At 36.1% G+C, this 19,995-nt stretch overlaps 2 protein-coding genes across 2 annotated transcripts; both read left to right on the top strand.

The window, feature by feature from the left end:
* Positions 1 to 1,803: 1,803 nt before the first annotated feature.
* On the top strand, positions 1,804 to 13,061 carry LOC134655330 (toll-like receptor 3). The gene is made up of 2 exons (XM_063510781.1): positions 1,804 to 1,825; positions 10,253 to 13,061. The coding sequence occupies exons 1-2, from the start codon at positions 1,804 to 1,806 to the stop codon at positions 12,940 to 12,942; spliced, it is 2,712 nt and encodes a 903-aa protein (XP_063366851.1). The 3' UTR covers positions 12,943 to 13,061.
* A 1,280-nt stretch (positions 13,062 to 14,341) lies between these two features.
* On the top strand, positions 14,342 to 19,177 carry LOC134655375 (chaoptin-like). Its single transcript, XM_063510829.1, has 2 exons — positions 14,342 to 14,453; positions 16,299 to 19,177. The coding sequence occupies exons 1-2, from the start codon at positions 14,432 to 14,434 to the stop codon at positions 18,983 to 18,985; spliced, it is 2,709 nt and encodes a 902-aa protein (XP_063366899.1). The 5' UTR covers positions 14,342 to 14,431; the 3' UTR covers positions 18,986 to 19,177.
* The last annotated feature ends 818 nt before the right edge of the window (positions 19,178 to 19,995 follow it).

Raw genomic sequence — 19,995 nt, 5'->3', positions numbered from 1 at the left:
AATCACTAAAATATTGGTTATTATTTTATTGAAGAGATTAAATAATACAGATTTTTTTCATATGTATAATTTGAATAAAAAATATTTGTATTCCTTATTATTTGCGCCAGAAACAAAACTAACGAAATAACGTACTAACACGAACTTGGGGCCCTTTACCTTAACTATTAAGATTATGCTTGGGTATCTACATATTTTATTATTGTGTGTACCTAAGCATAAAATATGTTAAGTATATGTACTGACGCATGGAAAACCCCAAGGCCAAATACATTCATCGTAAGTATGTGTTAAAATGACCATTGCTAAATACCTTAACCCGTTAAAATATAGTTTACGGTTGCTTAAATTAATTGTATCAACGTTTGAGCTTAATAAATAATATGAATCATATAATGTAATCTGTTTATACATATTACTCCCACTCAGTTCCAAAAATCTGGAACTCTCCCGCAGTAGGATACTTTGATTTATTCAGTTAATCGTGATGTGATCAGTTCAACAGTTGCCTTCGTTACGAATTGTTATAATTGTAATAATCAATTATGTGTTTTGTTTAAATCATATTTTGTTCAGTGGATTTTGGACTGGCCATGGATTCCAAAGTGATTGTATGTAAGTAACATAATCAAAATTAGATGACATAAAAAATAAATCAATTTTTTATGTTTATTATTAAGAGCCAACAGGAGTGGTCATTTCTCCATACAAACGTACTCGACTGTTTCCTCCGTGGGTTTTGAAGCTAGAGCAATGATTTTTTCAACACAGATTAATATTGTCAATATCTGTGTCGGACCGTTTTGATTTTTTTGATATATTTGTTTTATAAGGCGCTAGAGCCCTTCAAAATGGCCAAAATGGCCTAATTGACTATGCCGCAATGAGAGGCGTGGTATTCAAAACTGATATCAATTACGCAAAAAATCAAAACGGTCCGACACAGATAATTTCATAATCATTTAGATTTCCAAATTTGGTTACGATTGGTTAAGTTTTGGAGGAGGAAACAGTCGAGTACGAAACCTCGCTTTTTGAGATTTTTACGCAGGATTTTTCGCCTTGTCCTTATCGCACTAGTTTTAGGAGCCGCTTCCGTTAGCGAGACGGGTATATTTACCTAAAATATTTAAATCTCAGCTCCTGTTTCGTCTTAATATAGTTGGTCAAACCAATTTGTCAGTCAGTAAATACCAGGAAAACTATACTCATCCTTTTCTTTTCGGTGTTAGTACTAGTGTAAGACAAAGATAGTATGGTTTTCTCTGTCTATGTTTTAAATGAGACAGTCCTTTGTCAATTAATTAATTATCTAATAGTCGACATTCCTCATTTAGGACCTGAGTAGAAATATTTAATCACGGTAGGTACTAGTAGGTACCTAATTCCCGTTCTTTGTCTATCCATTCGTAAATACTGTTGAATTTTGCTACTTTTTTTTTTATTGTTCAGAACACAGACATAGACATAAATACAAAACAGAGTCATAAATAAAAATATAGATAAGATTACAGAATATGTAAAAAAAAGACCTGGAGGTACATAATGTAAACATGTAAACATCAACTGATAAGTGTTTTTGCGAAAAGAAACTAAGTAAAACATAGCTAATAATACTAACTAATATACTACTACTTATACTGATAATTTATGTTATTAACAACAGTTTCGATCTCGTATGTTCTTTTAAAACAGGAAGAGAGTGTATAAATGGATCGATGTCACAGAAATAATCATTATAGTTTTTCTTCTGATTCAAAAATAATAAATACAAATAAGTAGTTGCAGATGCAGACGGTCATAATGCCCTCCGCCTCCCGCAAAGGTATTCGTGGGGGATATATTATAATACACATCACTACCGTAGTATAAAACAAAGTCGCTTCCCGCTGTCTGTCTGTCCCTATGTATGCTTACATCTTTAAAACTACGCAACGGATTTTGATGCGTTTTTTTTAAATAGGTAGAGTGACAAAACGCGAGAATTTAAAGTGTGTATATAGGTAGAGTGATTCAAGAGGAAGGTTTTTGTATAATTTGCTAACCCGTTCGAAGCCGGGGCGGGTCGCTGGTACATAAATAAAGTGCAAGATCGTGCGGAGAACCCAGAACCCTGTAGGTACCTAAGCATAAAAGTGATATTCGGGTGGCAAATGCAGCTGCATTACTGCTGTGGCGTTGACGCGGACGCCATCACTGTCAATTTCCATAATAAAACGAGCGACGTTTGTTAGAACTCCCGTGATTAGAACTCCGTCACTCATTATCTCTAGGAAATTAGCAGTTCTTAATACCGCAACAGTAATGTAGTTGCAATACCATCCAATCACCTTTAGGGCCACTCCAAATCTAGCGTCTTTCGATCGTCGGCGTCTGGTCAGCGCTATGGACACTGACGTCGCTGCGCAGTTGAGTCGACGTTGCGTCGACGTTGCGTCGAGCAGCGGCCATAGAGTTGTAGACGCCGACGCTCGAAAGACGCTAGATGTGGGGTGGCCCTTAAGGTTGCCTACTGGGTCTATCAGACCTGCTAGCATGAGTATTGAGTTGCGTTCTCGCGCACGACTCTTATAAGTCTACTAACGACCCGCCCCGGCTTCGCACGGGTTAACAAATTATACATAAACCTACCTCTTGAATCATTCTATCTATTAAAAAAACCTCATCAAAATCCGTGCGTAGTTTTAAAGATCTAAGCATACATACAGACAGATAGCGGGAAGCGACTTTGTTTTATACTATGTAGTGATAGTGATACATTGCATTGCATCTTGACTCTTGAGCGAATTCAAGTATGGAGTCGCGCGCGAGAACGCAACTCATGCTGCTAATGACGGTCAGACTAACAGACACAGACAATCCAACCTCTAGACATAGCATAGTCGCGCTACCCCCTCTGCCACACATACGGTAGCGTTACTCCATCTTCGAGTCAATCTCGTGCCGTGATTGGTCCGTGTCTTTGAACGGACCAATCACGGCACGGGATTCGCTCACCTCGTCCCCCCGCACCCCCGTATTTTTGGCAGCATCGGTTTCACGAAAGAATTGGCCTAAGCTCAGTCTAGAGGTTGGATTGTCAGTGCTAACAGGGGATGAGGGGAAGCGGGAATAACAATCCTTAGATAACATGTATGCTAACAGAACCTATCTTATCACTAATGCCTAATGTGTTTATTTATGATACATTACTTACGTTATGATGAGGGTCAAAGTTTTAAATTGATTAATAATTTGTCGACAATAACGAATTCTATTCACAAATCGAACTTAACATTGTCACCTCCCACTACCTACTTACTTACTTACTTACTTAACTAACCATAATATAAACACCCCCTTTAGATTTACCCATGAAATTTGGCCTTGTGATTTTAGTCGTGATCGTCTAGTCTAGCGTTAGGACCCCTCGAAGTGAACCGCGGTACCCTAGGTTCTTTAATGAGTATCAGCTAAATTTTGGACTCTGATTTTATTTACAATTACCTGGACTTTAGGATAAATATTTTAAGATATTGGAAGCACATTTATTATGACGCTAACGAGTAACTTACTAGAATAATTTATTAAAATACAGAAATAGTACTGAAAGTTACCAGAATTTATTATTGTAATGTAAATGTTATATTTTACTTCAAATAATGTTATTTAGGTAAATGCAGCATATATGATAATATGAATATAAAAGAAATATGTTAGATAAAATGAGTTTAAAAATGGGGTTGGTAAAAGCCTGCCACAATCTATTAAGCCTCCGGGATAACATATGAGTAGCACTCCTGGGGTAAGCCCATTTACACCTAGCATTTCAAGTTAATATTATTAACTACCAGCTTCTATTCGAAATATGCTACCCATACGCTCGATGCAGGATTGGGGGCTCCTAGTCCAATCAGCAAGGTCAATTGGAACTCCTACCCTACCTTTTTAGCCAGACGGGCTATGACCAACACTTCGGAACCTATGCGTACCTAGATGGCTATGGAAAGAAGTGTCAAAGTATCCATCAGTCATCAAAATTACTATTCTTTTTTATTTCAAAAGCTAGGGATGCGAATCCCATTTCCATTCCCCAGAATTAAAATATAAACTGTATTTCTAGTTTTTTAGAAGTATGAACGAAGTACTAAGTTTATTTGTTAAACTATATACTACATTTTATGAGACTGAAATATCAAGATGAGCATTATTTCACTCAAATCATCCTTTGGATTACTCTTGCCTGCCAAAGGTTCCCTAAAACAGCTAGACGTCGATTTTCTATCTCCGAATAGACTGTGTTCCTAATCCCAACTTGATATTTATGATTTTATTGTGTAAATACCTTAGAAACATGATTGTAATACTCAGTACCTCGTCTTTACACCAGAAAACCAGAACTTCATAAATAAAAATAGAGATAAGATTTTACGTTAATTATTTTCCCCAAATAATTTAAATATTGGAAGATCTAAGCAATTCAAACCCTATACCTGTTTACGCACAATTTTAGTATAGCGAGACCGTAGTTGAAGTCCCTTAAGAAGAAAAATACATCAGTTTTACAGACCAAGACTAAAACGAAAACGAACCCTAAATTCCGAATAATTAGTGTGTGAATTTACCCTAAACCTACCCTTGTCCCTACTCTAGTATAACCAAAGCACAGTTCGTACTTACCATCGACCTGGTACTTTGGAATATACGCAAGTGTATCCCTACTAAGAAGCTGTAAGAGTTCGGCGAGCGATTCCGAGAATGCAACCTAACAGCTCGTGGTCTTGTCTCCCCCCATGGCGGGTTGCACAAAGGCAGGGTGGCAACATGGGTAAGACAGGGCCCTATTATGTATAAAAGTGGTATAAATAAATATATTTAATATACGAAGCCTCCAAATACTGTAGATTTCAAATGGGCTCAGATTACTCCGGATGATGCGCACGTGACATCCCCATTATTCATCTAACAGCTGGACATTGGAGAGCTAAGGAGGGAGACGTTTTTCACCTTCTATGTTGGTAAAGAGAAGGTGCCAAGATAACCCTCATCTTGGAGCAAAAAGACTCCTAGACAGCTCACATTTAACACCGCAAGGGGTGAGCGGTCCAGTCGGACAAACAGTCAGTCCAAACAATGATCTGGTTTTAAACTATATAGCAAAAGACCCCATAGTAAAACACTAAAATAACTAGGTTCAATTTTACGAACCAAACTACTCACAAAATCAAACTAACTTAACACAGAAGTGAAATTCCCTTAAACACCGCTATCTAAGTTCAGTTTTATGACGATATTGTCCCCACAAAACCAAACACAGACACGCTTTCGAAGCCCCTGTTATGCAACGATATTGTCCCTGCATAACGTGACGGCACTTAGAAAACACAGTGTAGAAAACTTCACTATAACAACACACAGTAGCAAAGAATCCCCGCAATAGCCCAAGTTCAGTTTTACGACGATATTGTCCCCGTAAAACTAAACACAGACACGCTTTCCAAGTCCCTGCTATGCAACGATATTGTCCCTGCATAACGTGGCGGCACTTAGAAAAACACTGCGTAGGAAACTTCACTATATTTAAATCCCGTACACGGTAACAAAGAATCTCCACAAAAGTCTAAGATCAGCTTTACGACGATATTGTCCCCGTAAAACCAAACACAGACACCATTTCCACGTTTAAATTCACCAGGATAATTCCCGGCAAAAACAAACATAGTAACAGTAGTAGAGGAACTTTGCTCACCGAATATTTAAACGCCCGAGAACCAGAGTCACTGCTAGCCGATGGTTGAAGAATGAATGAATACCGGCGGTCCGCTCCTGCCTTTTATACTCTTTTACTGGCGACATACTGGCGACATAATGGCGACATAATGGCGACATACTGGCGACATACTGGCGACATAATGGCGACATACTGGCGACATACTGGCGACATAATGGCGACATACTGGCGACATAATGGCGACATACTGGCGACATACTGGCGACATAACGGCGACATAATGGCGACATACTGGCGACATACTGGCGACATAATGGCGACATACTGGCGACATAATGGCGACATAATGGCGACATAATGGCGACATACTGGCGACATAATGGCGACATAATGGCGACATAACGGCGACATAACGGCGACATACTGGCGACATACTGGCGACATAATGGCGACATAACGGCGACATACTGGCGACATAACGGCGACATACTGGCGACATAATGGCGACATACTGGCGACATAATGGCGACATACTGGCGACATAATGGCGACATAATGGCGACATAATGGCGACATACTGGCGACATAATGGCGACATAATGGCGACATAACGGCGACATAACGGCGACATACTGGCGACATACTGGCGACATAATGGCGACATAACGGCGACATACTGGCGACATAACGGCGACATACTGGCGACATAATGGCGACATAATGGCGACATAATGGCGACATAATGGCGACATACTGTCGACTGGCGACATACTGGCTACATACTGGCGACTGGCGACATAATGGCGACATAATGGCGACATACTGGCGACATAATGGCGACACAACGGCGACATAATGGCGACATAACGCCGACATACTGGCGACACAACGGCGACATACTGGGACAAACATTAATCAGAAAGTACCAGGATACAATGACTGAGGAAGAGGTTATTTGCCCCGTACCTATTAGCGATATGCAACCGACGACCAGTGATTTATTAAGACAAATGTTTACCAAAAGTACCAGGCTACCATAACTGAGGAAGAGGTCAAAAGTCGTAAAGTTCGATGCTACCAAGATCTATCCCTTTCACGCTTGCGTCTTAGAGAAAGACGGAGATATTCTCAATGACGTCTACGCACACATTCACAGGCAATAATCGGGTAGTCAGTTTGAGTAGACTAAATTGTAATAAAAAGGAACGCTTTATGGCCCCTCTACACGCACGAACCTGCAAGCATTATTTTACTTTGGGATACTTTTAGTCTCTTTCCGAAAAACACTCCCGTGTGGATTCTACGTTCACCAGTAGCAAACATACTCAAAACATATCGGGAAGTTTAAAATCTTAGGCGTTTTGGACTGTTTGTATTAACTCTGTACTAGGAGTTCAGACTTCAATACGACCGAACGTCACGCTGTCAATGTCACTGTCATTCTAATGCCAAAAGTTCACATATTTGGGTTAGTTTCAACTTGTGATGGTTATTTTACGCAAGTTATTAATCTAAATAGCAAAAAATTTATAGTGGGTTATATATTTAATGAAACCACAAGTGATGAAATACGAAACGTGCATTTCAAGTTGTAATTGTGACATTATTCATTGGAATCATGCATGAAATACGCGACTGAAAGGGATTTTAGTATTCAAGGTATTTCTTTCTAGTTTGTGTGTTTTGTAATGAACAAATTAGGTTAATGTAATAGGCATACGACCAGTCACAACATGAATAATATTAGGAAGCTATATGTACTAGTAGGTACTGACGAATTTTTAACGTTAGGTACGTTAAAAATGCAATTCAAAACAGCTAAATCTGCATTTTAGTAAAAATGACGTAGTTTTTTTAACAAAATTTTATTTTACTTGAAGCAGTGTATGTAGGTACCTGATTGTACATAATTAGGTATTAAAATACTCGTGTGATCCATTTATCAAATACATTCCATTCGTTTCATAAACCCACACTCGTTTTTAAATGCGTTTTATTATGTAGCAGTCATAAAACTATAATAGGTAACCACTGACTTAATATAAAAGAAATAGACACACAAAGCAGAACAAAAACGTCAACAAATGTGAATCCCAATGACGTTTCGCACCATTTGCATTGATGATAAAAACGCTTACGTGAATTTTGAGTCAAGATAAATGTTTCGTACAGAAAAGAGCTTAATGTCGTAAGCATTAAGTGTCAAATTTGCAAACATAAGAACCAACACTGTTAAAAAATTTAGTCCGATGGTACAAAACGTAACGTATTTACGTCAAACAACGTCAAACGAGAATAATGAACGAATGGAGTCACTTTGGTACACTTTAATATGTATTACTGTACAGGAAAACCAATTGAAGTAATAAATAAAACAAATTTAATTTAATCAGGAGCTCAAATAAAATTAATTCGTAGTTCAAATTCAAACATTAAAATTTTAATTCGTAAGTATACGTCTTTAAATACTAATTTCCTTGAAATAAATTCTACTTATTAAATAACTGTGTATTTAAGATCTACATTTACTCATAGCACGGGTGCACGGGGACATTTAGGTACTGATTGGATTTTTTTTATAAAGTCTACCTATACTTTATAAAAAAAATCCTGTAGTTGTCACTGTGTTCAGACAGGTTTAGCATTTAGAGTTAGTCGATATAAGCCCTTATTGGTGGTGTATATGTCGGAAACAGGGAAATGGGCCGAACACACAAGTGCCGTTTTGCCTTGTTTAAAACTGCATCACCCCTATCTCTTGCTATAATTAAATAGCAGTCCACTTTGCACGTTGCATAGGTTTTCTTGGAAATCTTGAATTTAAACGTAATATTATTCCTTATGAATTCCATATAAAAATATAAAAAAATATTGACCTCACATCGACTCATTAGATTTTTGTTCCTTGACATCCCTTCTTTGGTACTAACAAATTAATTTATTCAAAACCATAAAATTACCACCAGATTACATAAATTATGTAATGCTATCCAAAGAACTAACCGAAAGAAATACATTCCATCCTTTTTCCTTGTTTTATCATTGTTATTTTTACATATTTTAACGGCACATTTCGTAATTGTTGACAACTTCACATTTGAGCGTTTCAAACAAGACTAAACGAAAAGTAACGCGTGATCTGTTTTAACGTTACTTTTGTGGGGCCATTTTTTGCGGCTGATTGGGTATCCAGTAGTAGGTAACCAAAAAAACCTCCCGCATTCTCAAACTGACCATACCTTCTCACCGTACTGGTTTCATGACTCATTCTTTCGCCGTCCAGGCTAGCCGTCTTTGGAATTCACTCCCTCTAAATATTAGACGAGCTACTAGTAAGTTTTCTTTCAAGCGGATGTTACGTAAGCATTTGCTAAAGCAAGAGTTCGAATAATATCCATAATTATTATATTTATAGTATGTATTTTATAAATATGTGGTAGTTTATATATATTTTATTTATTTATGTAATTTATAAGTATAGTTTGCTTTTTTTAACTCACTCAATATTTTTTCTCTCTCTGCACCAATTGAAGGTATCTCTGTTTGGCTCTATGGTTGACTGGTAGAGAATGGCATTTGGCATTAATTCCGCCATTTGTACATTGTTGTATATATTTTGTGCAATAAAGCTTAAATAAATAAACAAATAAATAAATAAAAAACTTAATGATTAAAAATTATAAACCCGTTAGTGAAACCAATAAGTGCAATATCGAATCATAATCATCATAAAATCAAACATAGGTACCTACATATCTTAAAAACATAACTTTGTCATTTTATTTAATACCTATTCATTTCTTTACCTTAATTAAATTAACATAGGTACCTACATAATTTCACAAAAAATCCTACTTTCCCCTTTCGGGTAGAATCCGATTCAGTTGAAATTTGACATAAGGTATAATAATCATATAAATTATAAGGTATCATAATTATGTTTATGAAAAACAAAAACAACGCAATATAATTAAGTCTTACAATTGTCTCAACGGGTAATGGATGATTGTTCATAGAAAAGTATAACAGAGTCAGACCGAGAAAAGTCTGCAGCGATTTTGATAGCCCACGCAGTGCAAGTGTTATTTTAAACGTCAAACTTCTATGAATTTATGACGTGTAAATAACACTTGCACTGCGTGGGCTATCAAAATCGCTGCAGACTTTTCTTGGTCTAACTCTAATAACTATTTAACCTATAGGTATAGGTACAGTCGACGTCAAAGATATGTTTACACTTTTGCACCTTACTCCTTTGTATTACGGCGAAAGATGTAAACATATCTTTGACGTCGACTGTACATCATACTGCTGGGCACAGGGCAATCGATGTTCGCAATTTTCGGGCATTTTTCTCTGTCACTCTAATTATGTCTTCATTGGAGTAGGTATATAAAAAAGAAAGATCCCCGCAATTTGCGATATTCGGTTTTCGCGGTAGCCCCTCAGACCTCCTCTCATTAAAACTTGTATCAAAAATATTATCTTTCTTTATTTTGTCATTAAGAGATTGCATTAATAAAAGTAACTTTATCTTTGCAGATATTGCCGCTATTATATGGGGCGCATCAAGCACATGCATAATCAAAGATCGCATTGATTGCACTTACTCGGTGGTCTGCGAGGGTCATCCGGGCACCGCCAGCAACCCCTGCAACTCCAACGCCCACGTCAACTTCATCATCAAGGGCTCTTCCCTCGAGACTCTCACCACCGGCTTCTTCGGGGCCACCAACTTCGACGCCAAAGTCAGGAGCATCCACGCCATCAACAACAAATGGACCAACATCGAATCCTTCGCCTTCAAATACTACGCCAAATGCGTTGACCTAAACCTGGCCAATAACAACATCAAAAATATAAAGAACAACGCATTTAAAGTCTTGACTGTTCTAAATTCACTGAATTTATCTAAAAATGCAATTGACTATTTAAATCCAGATTCATTAAAAATTGCAGATTCAAATGTAAATAGAATAACGATCCTTGATCTCTCAAATAACTTACTAACGAAAATTTCAAGTGAACTGCTGGGTGGGATGACGAACTTAAACAGTTTGTATTTACAAAACAACAAGATTAATTCTTTGGCAGATGATTGTTTTCTCGCTTTAAAAAGCCTAACCATTCTTAATTTACGAAATAATCAACTGACCGCTATTAATGCCACCCTTATTAATTTAAAATCGTTATTGGCATTAGATTTGGCTCATAATAATTTGATTAAATTATCAGGGTTTGAACTAAATCGATTAGGATCTCTGTTATTCTTAAACTTGAGTAACAACGCTATAGAAGAAATTGAATCTAATAGTTTTAGTCGGACCACTAGCCTTAAGTCCATTGATCTAAGGAATAATAAAATCAAATCGACTATAGATGATAAAATGTTTGGCAACAATAATCAACTACAATACCTAAATATGTATAATAACAGTATTGAACTTATACAAAATGATGCATTTATAGATAATATTCTAACTACACTGAATTTAGAAAAGAATAATTTAAAAGGAGATATAACTAGACAAACGTTTAAAGGGATATCACGAGTCACGAGGCTGGATTTGTTTAATCACAGTATAACAGCTATAAGAAACAACGCCTTTTCCACAGTAGATAGTCTGATCTCCTTGAACCTAAGTAGAAACGCCATAAATACAATCGAAGTTAACAGTTTTGCAAGCGGATTGAACTTAAGCGTTTTAGACGTCTCCTACAACAATCTATCGAATGTAGATTTTTTACAGGATGCATTAGAAGCCCTCACTGAGCTTTATATTAATAACAATAAACTCAGCGCCATAAAACAGGGTACATTTGTTAACCAGACGAGTTTGAAGAAACTGGACTTGTCAATGAATTTTATCCTTAGCATTGAAAACTTTTCGTTGCCTCTTCTTAATTTACAGTATCTGAATGTGACTGGTAACCTTCTGCAAGGGTCTCTCAAAAGTAACGTTATAACTCCATCAAAGTATCTGAGGTTTTTGGACTTTAGTAGTTTTAACTTTACAAGTGTAGAAGAAAGAGCTTTTGTCGACTCGCCGCTACTTGCTAGAGTAAACCTTTCCCATAATTCTATCGAGTTTATTGGATCAGAAAACTTCATGAACATGGACAATTTGTACAGTTTAGACTTATCATGGAACAACCTGACAATATTGCAAATGAATAATAGCAAACTACCGAATCTTAAATCTTTATATTTAAACAATAATCATTTACAAGGCATTTCTAGCTCCTTTGCTAACATATCAAATTTAATTTACCTAGATATTTCTGAAAATAACATTACTGATATTTCTGAGCCAATATTTCAGATATTACTGAATTTACGTGTTTTACATGCTTCAAATAATAAATTAACACAGTTCAATAACCCACGAACTAACTCTCTTACAAAATTAATGACTTTAAGCCTTTCTTCAAATTCTTTATCTAATATGAACTTAAGTTACTACCCAGATTTAATTAACGTCGATTTGAGTCACAATAGCATTAGGTCCATCAACAGCTCCTTCTTCCAAAACCTGGACTATCTGCAGTCCGTCGACTTGAGTTACAACAATATCACCAAATTGACCCCCGGTACGTTCCAAAGCCTTAAAATTTTAAAGCTTCTCAACTTATCTTCGAACTCTATTAGCAACTTGCGTTATGGCAGTTTCAAGGGCCTTGGAAGAATAGAAGTTATAGATGTATCTCGAAACGCTATCCAAGTTCTAGACGTGCACATATTCCACGAATGCACAGAGTTGGAACAATTGATCATTGACTATAACTACATCACTCAGCTGGACTTTGAGAGTTTGGTATCTACTGCTACGAAGCTTAACGTCCTCAGTATAGGCGGTAACCCGATTTTGTGTAAAGAAATTGTTAAGAATTACAATTCGGGCATTGGGGGCAGGCGCGTGGAAGTTACTTCCGTACATAAAGTCTATGAGGAGGATAATGTCCACGGGATTTGGTGCGGTAGTGGGACCCTAACTACAAGTACAGCGGCTACTAGTGCTAGTACTGCTACATTAACAGAACCTAGTGGTACCAACGGTATATCACACGTTTTGCTGGCCTGGTGCACGGTGTTGACGATTTTGATTCTCGTTGTAGGTGTGGCCAGTTATTTTTATAAAAGAAACCATGAAGCGATTGAAATAAGACAACCGTGCAGCAGGCGAAGTTGTTCTACTGAATTTGAATACCAAAGTGATTTGTTATTAGAATAAGATCTCGTAATTTGGATACAAATTAAATTATTTTATTTTAAGTTATTTGTATTGATATAAGCTATATTTGTCAAGATTACCAGATAAACCTATCCGAGATATATTTACATACTTAGCAAACTTTATAAAGGACCTGTAATTAATTAAAACAATAGCTTACTATTATATGTATAATGTTAATGCCCACCCACGACATAGCCCTGCTTGTGAATTTGGATCTTAAGATTATGAACAACACAATTTTTGTAATATCTTATTTAATATTAAATATAAATATTTGTAACATATTTTTCCTTTAACTTTCTCGCTCACCGTCAAATGGGTGTAAAGATAAGCGCGGTGACTAAATAAGAATGCTGCTGACAATACTGTACAGTGTTCAGTTCTTCTATAGATATTATCTTCAGCTACAAGTCCAAAGGTCACTCTTTTCCCAACCGTCTGTTTATGTTATAGATAAGTCGTCTAAAGTTATCCCAATCCCACTCCCGAATTCCCCCATTTTACGGCACCAACCCCCAACTATGACGCATCTCATGATGAACTCCTATTACCCTGATTACTCACACATCAGTGTTTTTAGTTTTAATCGCTTCCAATCGTTCTCAGTACAGTCGCCATCAGATATATCGGAGCGGCCAATGCGCTCTAAAATATATGAACACGCCTCTATTGTCAAGGCGTTAGAGTGCGTGTTCAGATATTTTTGAGCACCTCGGCTGCTCCGACATATCTGATGGCGACTGTACAACGGAAACAGAATAGATGATCCAGACCCCGTTTCAGATTAAACAATTTGTTACGGTTCTTGTATCTTGTATCTTTGTTCTGTATCTTGAAGATCGCTCACGCTGACTGGTGCATGCGAAATTAAGTTAAAGCCGTGCGTGAGATGCGCGCCAATCATCAAGATGATCTTCAAGGTCGTATCAAAACCAGTACAAAACCAAGTGTGGGCGGTAATATAGTAAATTCAAGTAGGATAGGTATTCAAGTGGGCGGCGGCTATATATTTTTTCAGGCTACCTTTCCACTGTTTTCTTTTCCTATCGATTTTAAGCCTAACAGAAAGTCTATGAAAAGTATTTTTGCCTTACCTTATTGTCAACCTAAATAACCTTAAGGGTTAATACTGACTGTAATAGCGTTATTACTATTATTATTTTTTGACAACAGTAATAAAACAACCTAGCTCCGCCAAAACAGTGCAAAATATTGTGTATTTTCAGAAATTCTATCGCTTTTGCGTTTTTTCTATTTACTCCACAAATCCTAATCTATTGTTTAGGAGACCAACTGATAACATTTGTTATTATTCAAAGATTCGCACCATCTGGGTATTCATTGTGTCCAACAATAACATCGAATGTCGTTGTTCATTGACATCACAGTCAGTGTCGGAGTTACCGCCGGGGTGGTCCTTGTGTGTAAACAAATAAATTAAGATGTGTTTTCAGTAATTTTTCAGAGTGCGTTCGGATTTGGCAAGATGGATTCGTCTGTGTGTTTGTGTAAGTACCTAAAATAAAATTTGAGCTTAGCTTTCTGAAATAATCCCAATAAACTGTTTTTCTAGAAAACTTTTTCAGCAAAAAATTGTACGTATATTCTGCGTACCGAATTTTTAAATGAATTTTTTTTATTTGGCACTAAGTTCTGTAGATTCACAATAGATGCTAGATTTATTTAAACTTATCCTTTCTTCTCCCTCTTAGTATGTAGTATTAAGTACTTAGTTCGACGGTGTATTATGAATACACCTTTTAAAATTAAATAATAATTAATTAAAAATAATTTTAATCTTTGTACATTTTTATTAGAACATTTAAACTGCTTATTTGTATCGAAATTCAGCCCGGCAACGCGCATGCAATACTCCAAAAATTGCAAATATGTATTAATTACCATAATTCCATTAAATCTTATATTATATAGGTATATAAATAAGTACATAGTTTGTACTTATTTAGTGATTACAATTTCTTTTTTTTTTTAATTAATTGAAAACAGAATCAATCCATTGCATAATTTTTTCAAATGTTTTAATAAAGTATTGGCCCTTTGTACTTATGATCGGCTTTTCACAGGGATTTGTAGGGATAGACTCAGTACCTATATTTTTATTTCTGGGCAGATTTTATTTCAGCGGGCTGTATTAAGAAACAACCGTAACATGTAGACTGTTGCATTTCAGAGGGTTTATTTCGGTCTTTTCTCTAGAACTGTAGAAGTAATAGGTCGTAGTCGTACTTTGTCCCAGTAACAGTCAATATGAAAGTCGCTAAAGACCGCATACTATAGTTCGTTTTTTTTAGCATTAGAAATAAGGTAAACAATCTTGATGTGTCTTTTTATTAAAAAATATTGAAAAACGCTTTAAAAAAAATAGTTTATATTACTTATGAAAGCAAAACAATGTAAAAGATCGTATATGATTTATAGTTCTAACATATTTGCTGTGACTTATTTTTCAATGGTGGTTTTTAATAAAAAGACATGTCAAGATCGCTTACCTTCTTTATAATGCTAAAAAAACGAACTTTATTATCTGTATGACAAAGTACAAATTGGGTAGGAAATTAAATTCTTTGACAGTAGGTACCTAAATAAAAAACCTGAGAATATGAAAAATACTGCGTAAAAAAAGTTAAACTTGCCCAATTTTTTTTGTTTGAAAAAAATATGAAATGGTTTTATTCCTAATTTTAAATTCCCAATAAATTATAAATTAGGAGAAATACTTACTACTCACTATAAATTAAGAACATATTATAAAATATTGAATGCACAATTCAATGGTATCATACGAATACCTAAGTGTTGTGGGACAATCTTATACAAAGCATTACGTCTACCTAGACTGAATATATCATGGGACGCAATGCTTGTAATTTAAGATCTTATAATACCATATGTTCATTGTGAATAAACGATTTCATTTCATTTCATTTCATTTCATTTCATTTCATTTAACCTACCACGCCCACCGTAACCTTTATAAAACTTGTATTTTGGGAACTTAATAACTGCTTAGTAGGGTTTGCACGACGGATCCGAAATGTATGGGAAGATCCGCGGCTCCGGATCCAGATCCGGATAATTTCATACATTTCGGATCCGGATTGCAAACCCTACTGCTTAGTAATGATATGTACAGTCAGCAGCAGAAGTTTCTAACCAGGCGAGGTGTTCAAAATTACCTTGACACGCTATTAACAATAAAGTCGTGTCAAGATCATTTTGAACACCTGGCCCGCTTAGCAACTTTTGCTGCTGACTGTATGTACACCGCTTAACATATCGGTATACCATGGGTATACCTATAGGTACAAACATATCTACTTTATTAATTTCAGATACAGTTATCTTCCTATCCTCAATATGGAGCGCTTCGAGCACAGTATGTACAATAAAAGACCGTGTCGAGTGCACCTACACAGTGGTCTGCGAGGGCCACGCCGGCAGCGCCAACAACCCCTCCTGCGACTTCAACCCCTACGTCAACTTTATCATCAAGGACTCTGTGGCCGAGACCCTCACCACCGGCTTCTTCGGGTCCACCAACTTCGACTCGAGGGTCAGGCGCATCCTCGCTATCGATAACAACTGGCCCAACATCGAAGCCTTCACTTTCAAGTACTACATCAAGTGTATCGACATGGACCTCTCCAACAACAACATTAAGAACATCAAAAATGACGCATTCAAGAACTTGCTCGTACTTGAATCTTTGAACTTATCTCAAAATGCTATAGAGCATTTAAATCCATCTGCGTTAGCGATTTCGGAAATAAGTGCAAATAAATTAACCACGCTGGATCTTTCAAATAACTTACTAACGGAGATTAGCGGTGAAGCTCTAAGTAAGTTAACTAACCTCAATACTTTGTATTTGCAAAACAATAGACTAACAACATTAGCTGATAAATGCTTTACCTCCTTAAAAGACTTAAGTACATTGAACTTGCGAAATAATCAGTTAACAGCTATTAATGTAACGTTAATTCACTTAAAGAATCTCAAGACGCTGGATTTGTCGTTTAATTATTTGTTCAAGTTGATAGGATTCGAACTAAACCGATTAGATTCTCTTACGTTTTTAAACATGAGTTATAACGATATTGAAGAAGTCGAATCGAATTGCTTCAATCAAGCGTTCAGCATCATATCGATAGACCTGAGCAACAACAAAATTAAATCACCTATAGAAAATGTGATGTTTATTAATAACAATCGTCTACAACGTTTAAATTTGTCTAATAACAGTATTGAAGAAATACAGGACGATGCATTTAAACATAACGTTTTAACTACATTAAATTTGGACAGAAATAACTTGAAAGGAGAGATATCTAGTCAAACCTTTAATGGTATTTCAAACGTACCAAGACTCGATCTGTCCAATCAGAGTATAACAGCCATAAGAAAAAACGCATTTTCCACAGCAAATAATCTCGTACATTTGAACTTGAGTAGAAATTCTATACGCACAATCGAGAAATCCAGTTTCTCACCTTCACTGCCTCTGATAGTTTTAGATGTTTCATATAATAAGTTGTCATCTCTAGAATTTTTAAACGATACTTTATTTAGCATTACTGAGCTCTACGTGAATAATAACAATCTCACCTCCATAAGCAAGGGTACCTTTCTTAATCACACAAATTTGAAGAAACTGGACTTGTCAATGAATTTCATTGTTACCATAGATCAATTTTCTATGCCCCTTCTGAATTTGCAGTATCTAAATGTGACTGGCAATCTCTTGACGGGATCTCTCAAGAGCATGGTGATAAGTCCTTCAAAGTATCTCCGATTTTTGGACTTCAGCTGTTTCAATTTTAGAAGAGTTGAGGATGGCGCATTTATTGATTCTCCTTTACTTGCCAGGGTTAACCTGTCATATAATGCAATCGAGTTTATTGGATCAAAGAATTTCATGAATATGGAGAATTTGTATAGTTTAGATTTATCATACAACAAAGTGATAAGGTTGCAAATGAATAATAGCGTTTTATTAAATCTTAAAGCTTTGTATTTAAACCACAACCGTCTGAAATCTATTTCAAAATCATTTTTGAATATATCAAAAATATTATTTCTCGACATCTCTGATAATGATATATCTGACCTTTCCGTTCCAATTTTCCAAACATTAAAAGATTTGCGTGTTTTACGTATTTCAAACAATAAAGTGAAACAATTTAACAATCCACAAACGAACTCTCTTAGTAAATTGATGACTTTAAGCCTTTCTTCAAACTCTCTGGTTAATTTGAATTTAAGCTACTTTCCGGATTTAATAAACGTCGATTTGAGTAACAACAGCATTAGCTTCATCAACAGCTCTTTTTTCCGAAACTTAGATCGTTTGCAATCCATTGATTTAAGTTTTAATAATATAACAAATTTGACTCCAGGCACATTCCAAAATCTTAAAATTTTAAAGCTCCTAAATTTGTCTTCAAATTCGATCAAAACCTTGCGCTACGGTAGCTTCAAGGGGCTTGGGAGAGCCGAAGTGATAGACATATCTCGAAACTCGATACATGACTTAGATGTGGATATCTTTCACGAGTGCACAGAGTTAAAGCGACTGATCATTGACTACAACTTCATCACTCAACTGGAATTTGAACGATTGGTCATGACTGTTACAAAGCTGAATGCTCTAAGTTTAGGTGGTAACCCGATTATGTGTAAAGAGATAGTTAGAAATTATAATTCAGGCATAGGAGGTAGGCGCGTGGAGGTAACGTCTGTAGACAAAGTCTTCGAAGAAGATAATGTGCACGGTATTTGGTGTGGTAATGGGACAGTGGTCACTACGGCTAGTAGTATCGTGCCTCCAACTCACACGAGTGGTTCGAGTGCTGCGAACGTGTTATTCATGTGGTGTTCAGTGTTAACGCTTTTGGTTCTGGTAGTTGGTGTTGCCAGCTACATTTATAGACGGAAAGGTCTGAAGATTTTGACAAAGTCTAGCATGGGGAGCACAGTACAGTTCGGGAGCAGTGACAACCAAAGTAATTTATTATTTTAAGAGATTACGTTGCATAGTGTCTTTTTTATGGCACCTTAGACTCTAAATCTCAGGCGAATTGGTTCCGCTGTTTATAATTAAGGCTTATAATAACGCTGAAAGCGAAATTACCACCAAAGATTGCTTTTAGGATTGTTAATTAGATTTTAATTTATATAATTGTATATAATACCAATTAAACATTATTCTGTATATTTTTTACTTCTTTTTAGTTCCCGATATGCAACAAATGGAGATAATTCAGATAATTAATATTTCAGATTCAGACTTATTCATAATTCTTTTTTTTATTTTAATATTTTTTAATGTAGGTACCTAATTATGTTTCAAAGCCTTCAAAGGTAAGTAAATATGCAGATATGCAGAATGCTTTCCAATCCTCAAATATACTCCGCGAGGACCAACGCTGAAATAACTATTAAGAAAAACTTTCGGCAACCGTATTGCGATTTAAAAAACCCTCAATTGCGATTCAAAAACTCCGTTCTCTGAGCCTACTGCTGCACCTTAAAATAATTGTTGTCACCGTTTCAAAGTTGCAAAAGATAGATATCTGAATAAGTCTTTGATATCATGTAAAACGATATTTAATAGGTACATTCATATGTGAGCATGTCCTAGGAGTATTGTGTCCAGACTTATAGTACATAAACAATAGAGCATGTCAGCATGACATCAAGAACAAAACATTAATTGATCTTTCGCATTTGTTTACAGATAAAATGATTATAATCATCATTTGTTATTATCGCGTTTTACTGGTAATTCTATTGGAATGTTATGCTTTAAATGTAAATACATTTTCATTACCTATCATCGTAGGTCAGTGTTTTGAAAACTTAATTGCCTCTGCCTAAGCACGCGTAACCGCCATTGGAGAAATCATTCATTTGGTACCGTATTCTCAAGCATTATAAGCCAGAGTCAAATTGGTTTTCAAGGCTGTCTCACAGCATGTTCTAGTAAGTCTGGGCTTCAAAAGTGCGATATATGAAGAGTCATGGAACTCT

This window comes from Cydia amplana, chromosome 16, assembly GCF_948474715.1.
Source record: "Cydia amplana chromosome 16, ilCydAmpl1.1, whole genome shotgun sequence".
In the NCBI taxonomy this organism is placed as follows: domain Eukaryota; kingdom Metazoa; phylum Arthropoda; class Insecta; order Lepidoptera; family Tortricidae; genus Cydia; species Cydia amplana.
The sequence above is the reverse complement of the archived record's forward strand: the minus strand, read 5'-3'. Positions and strand labels throughout refer to the sequence as shown.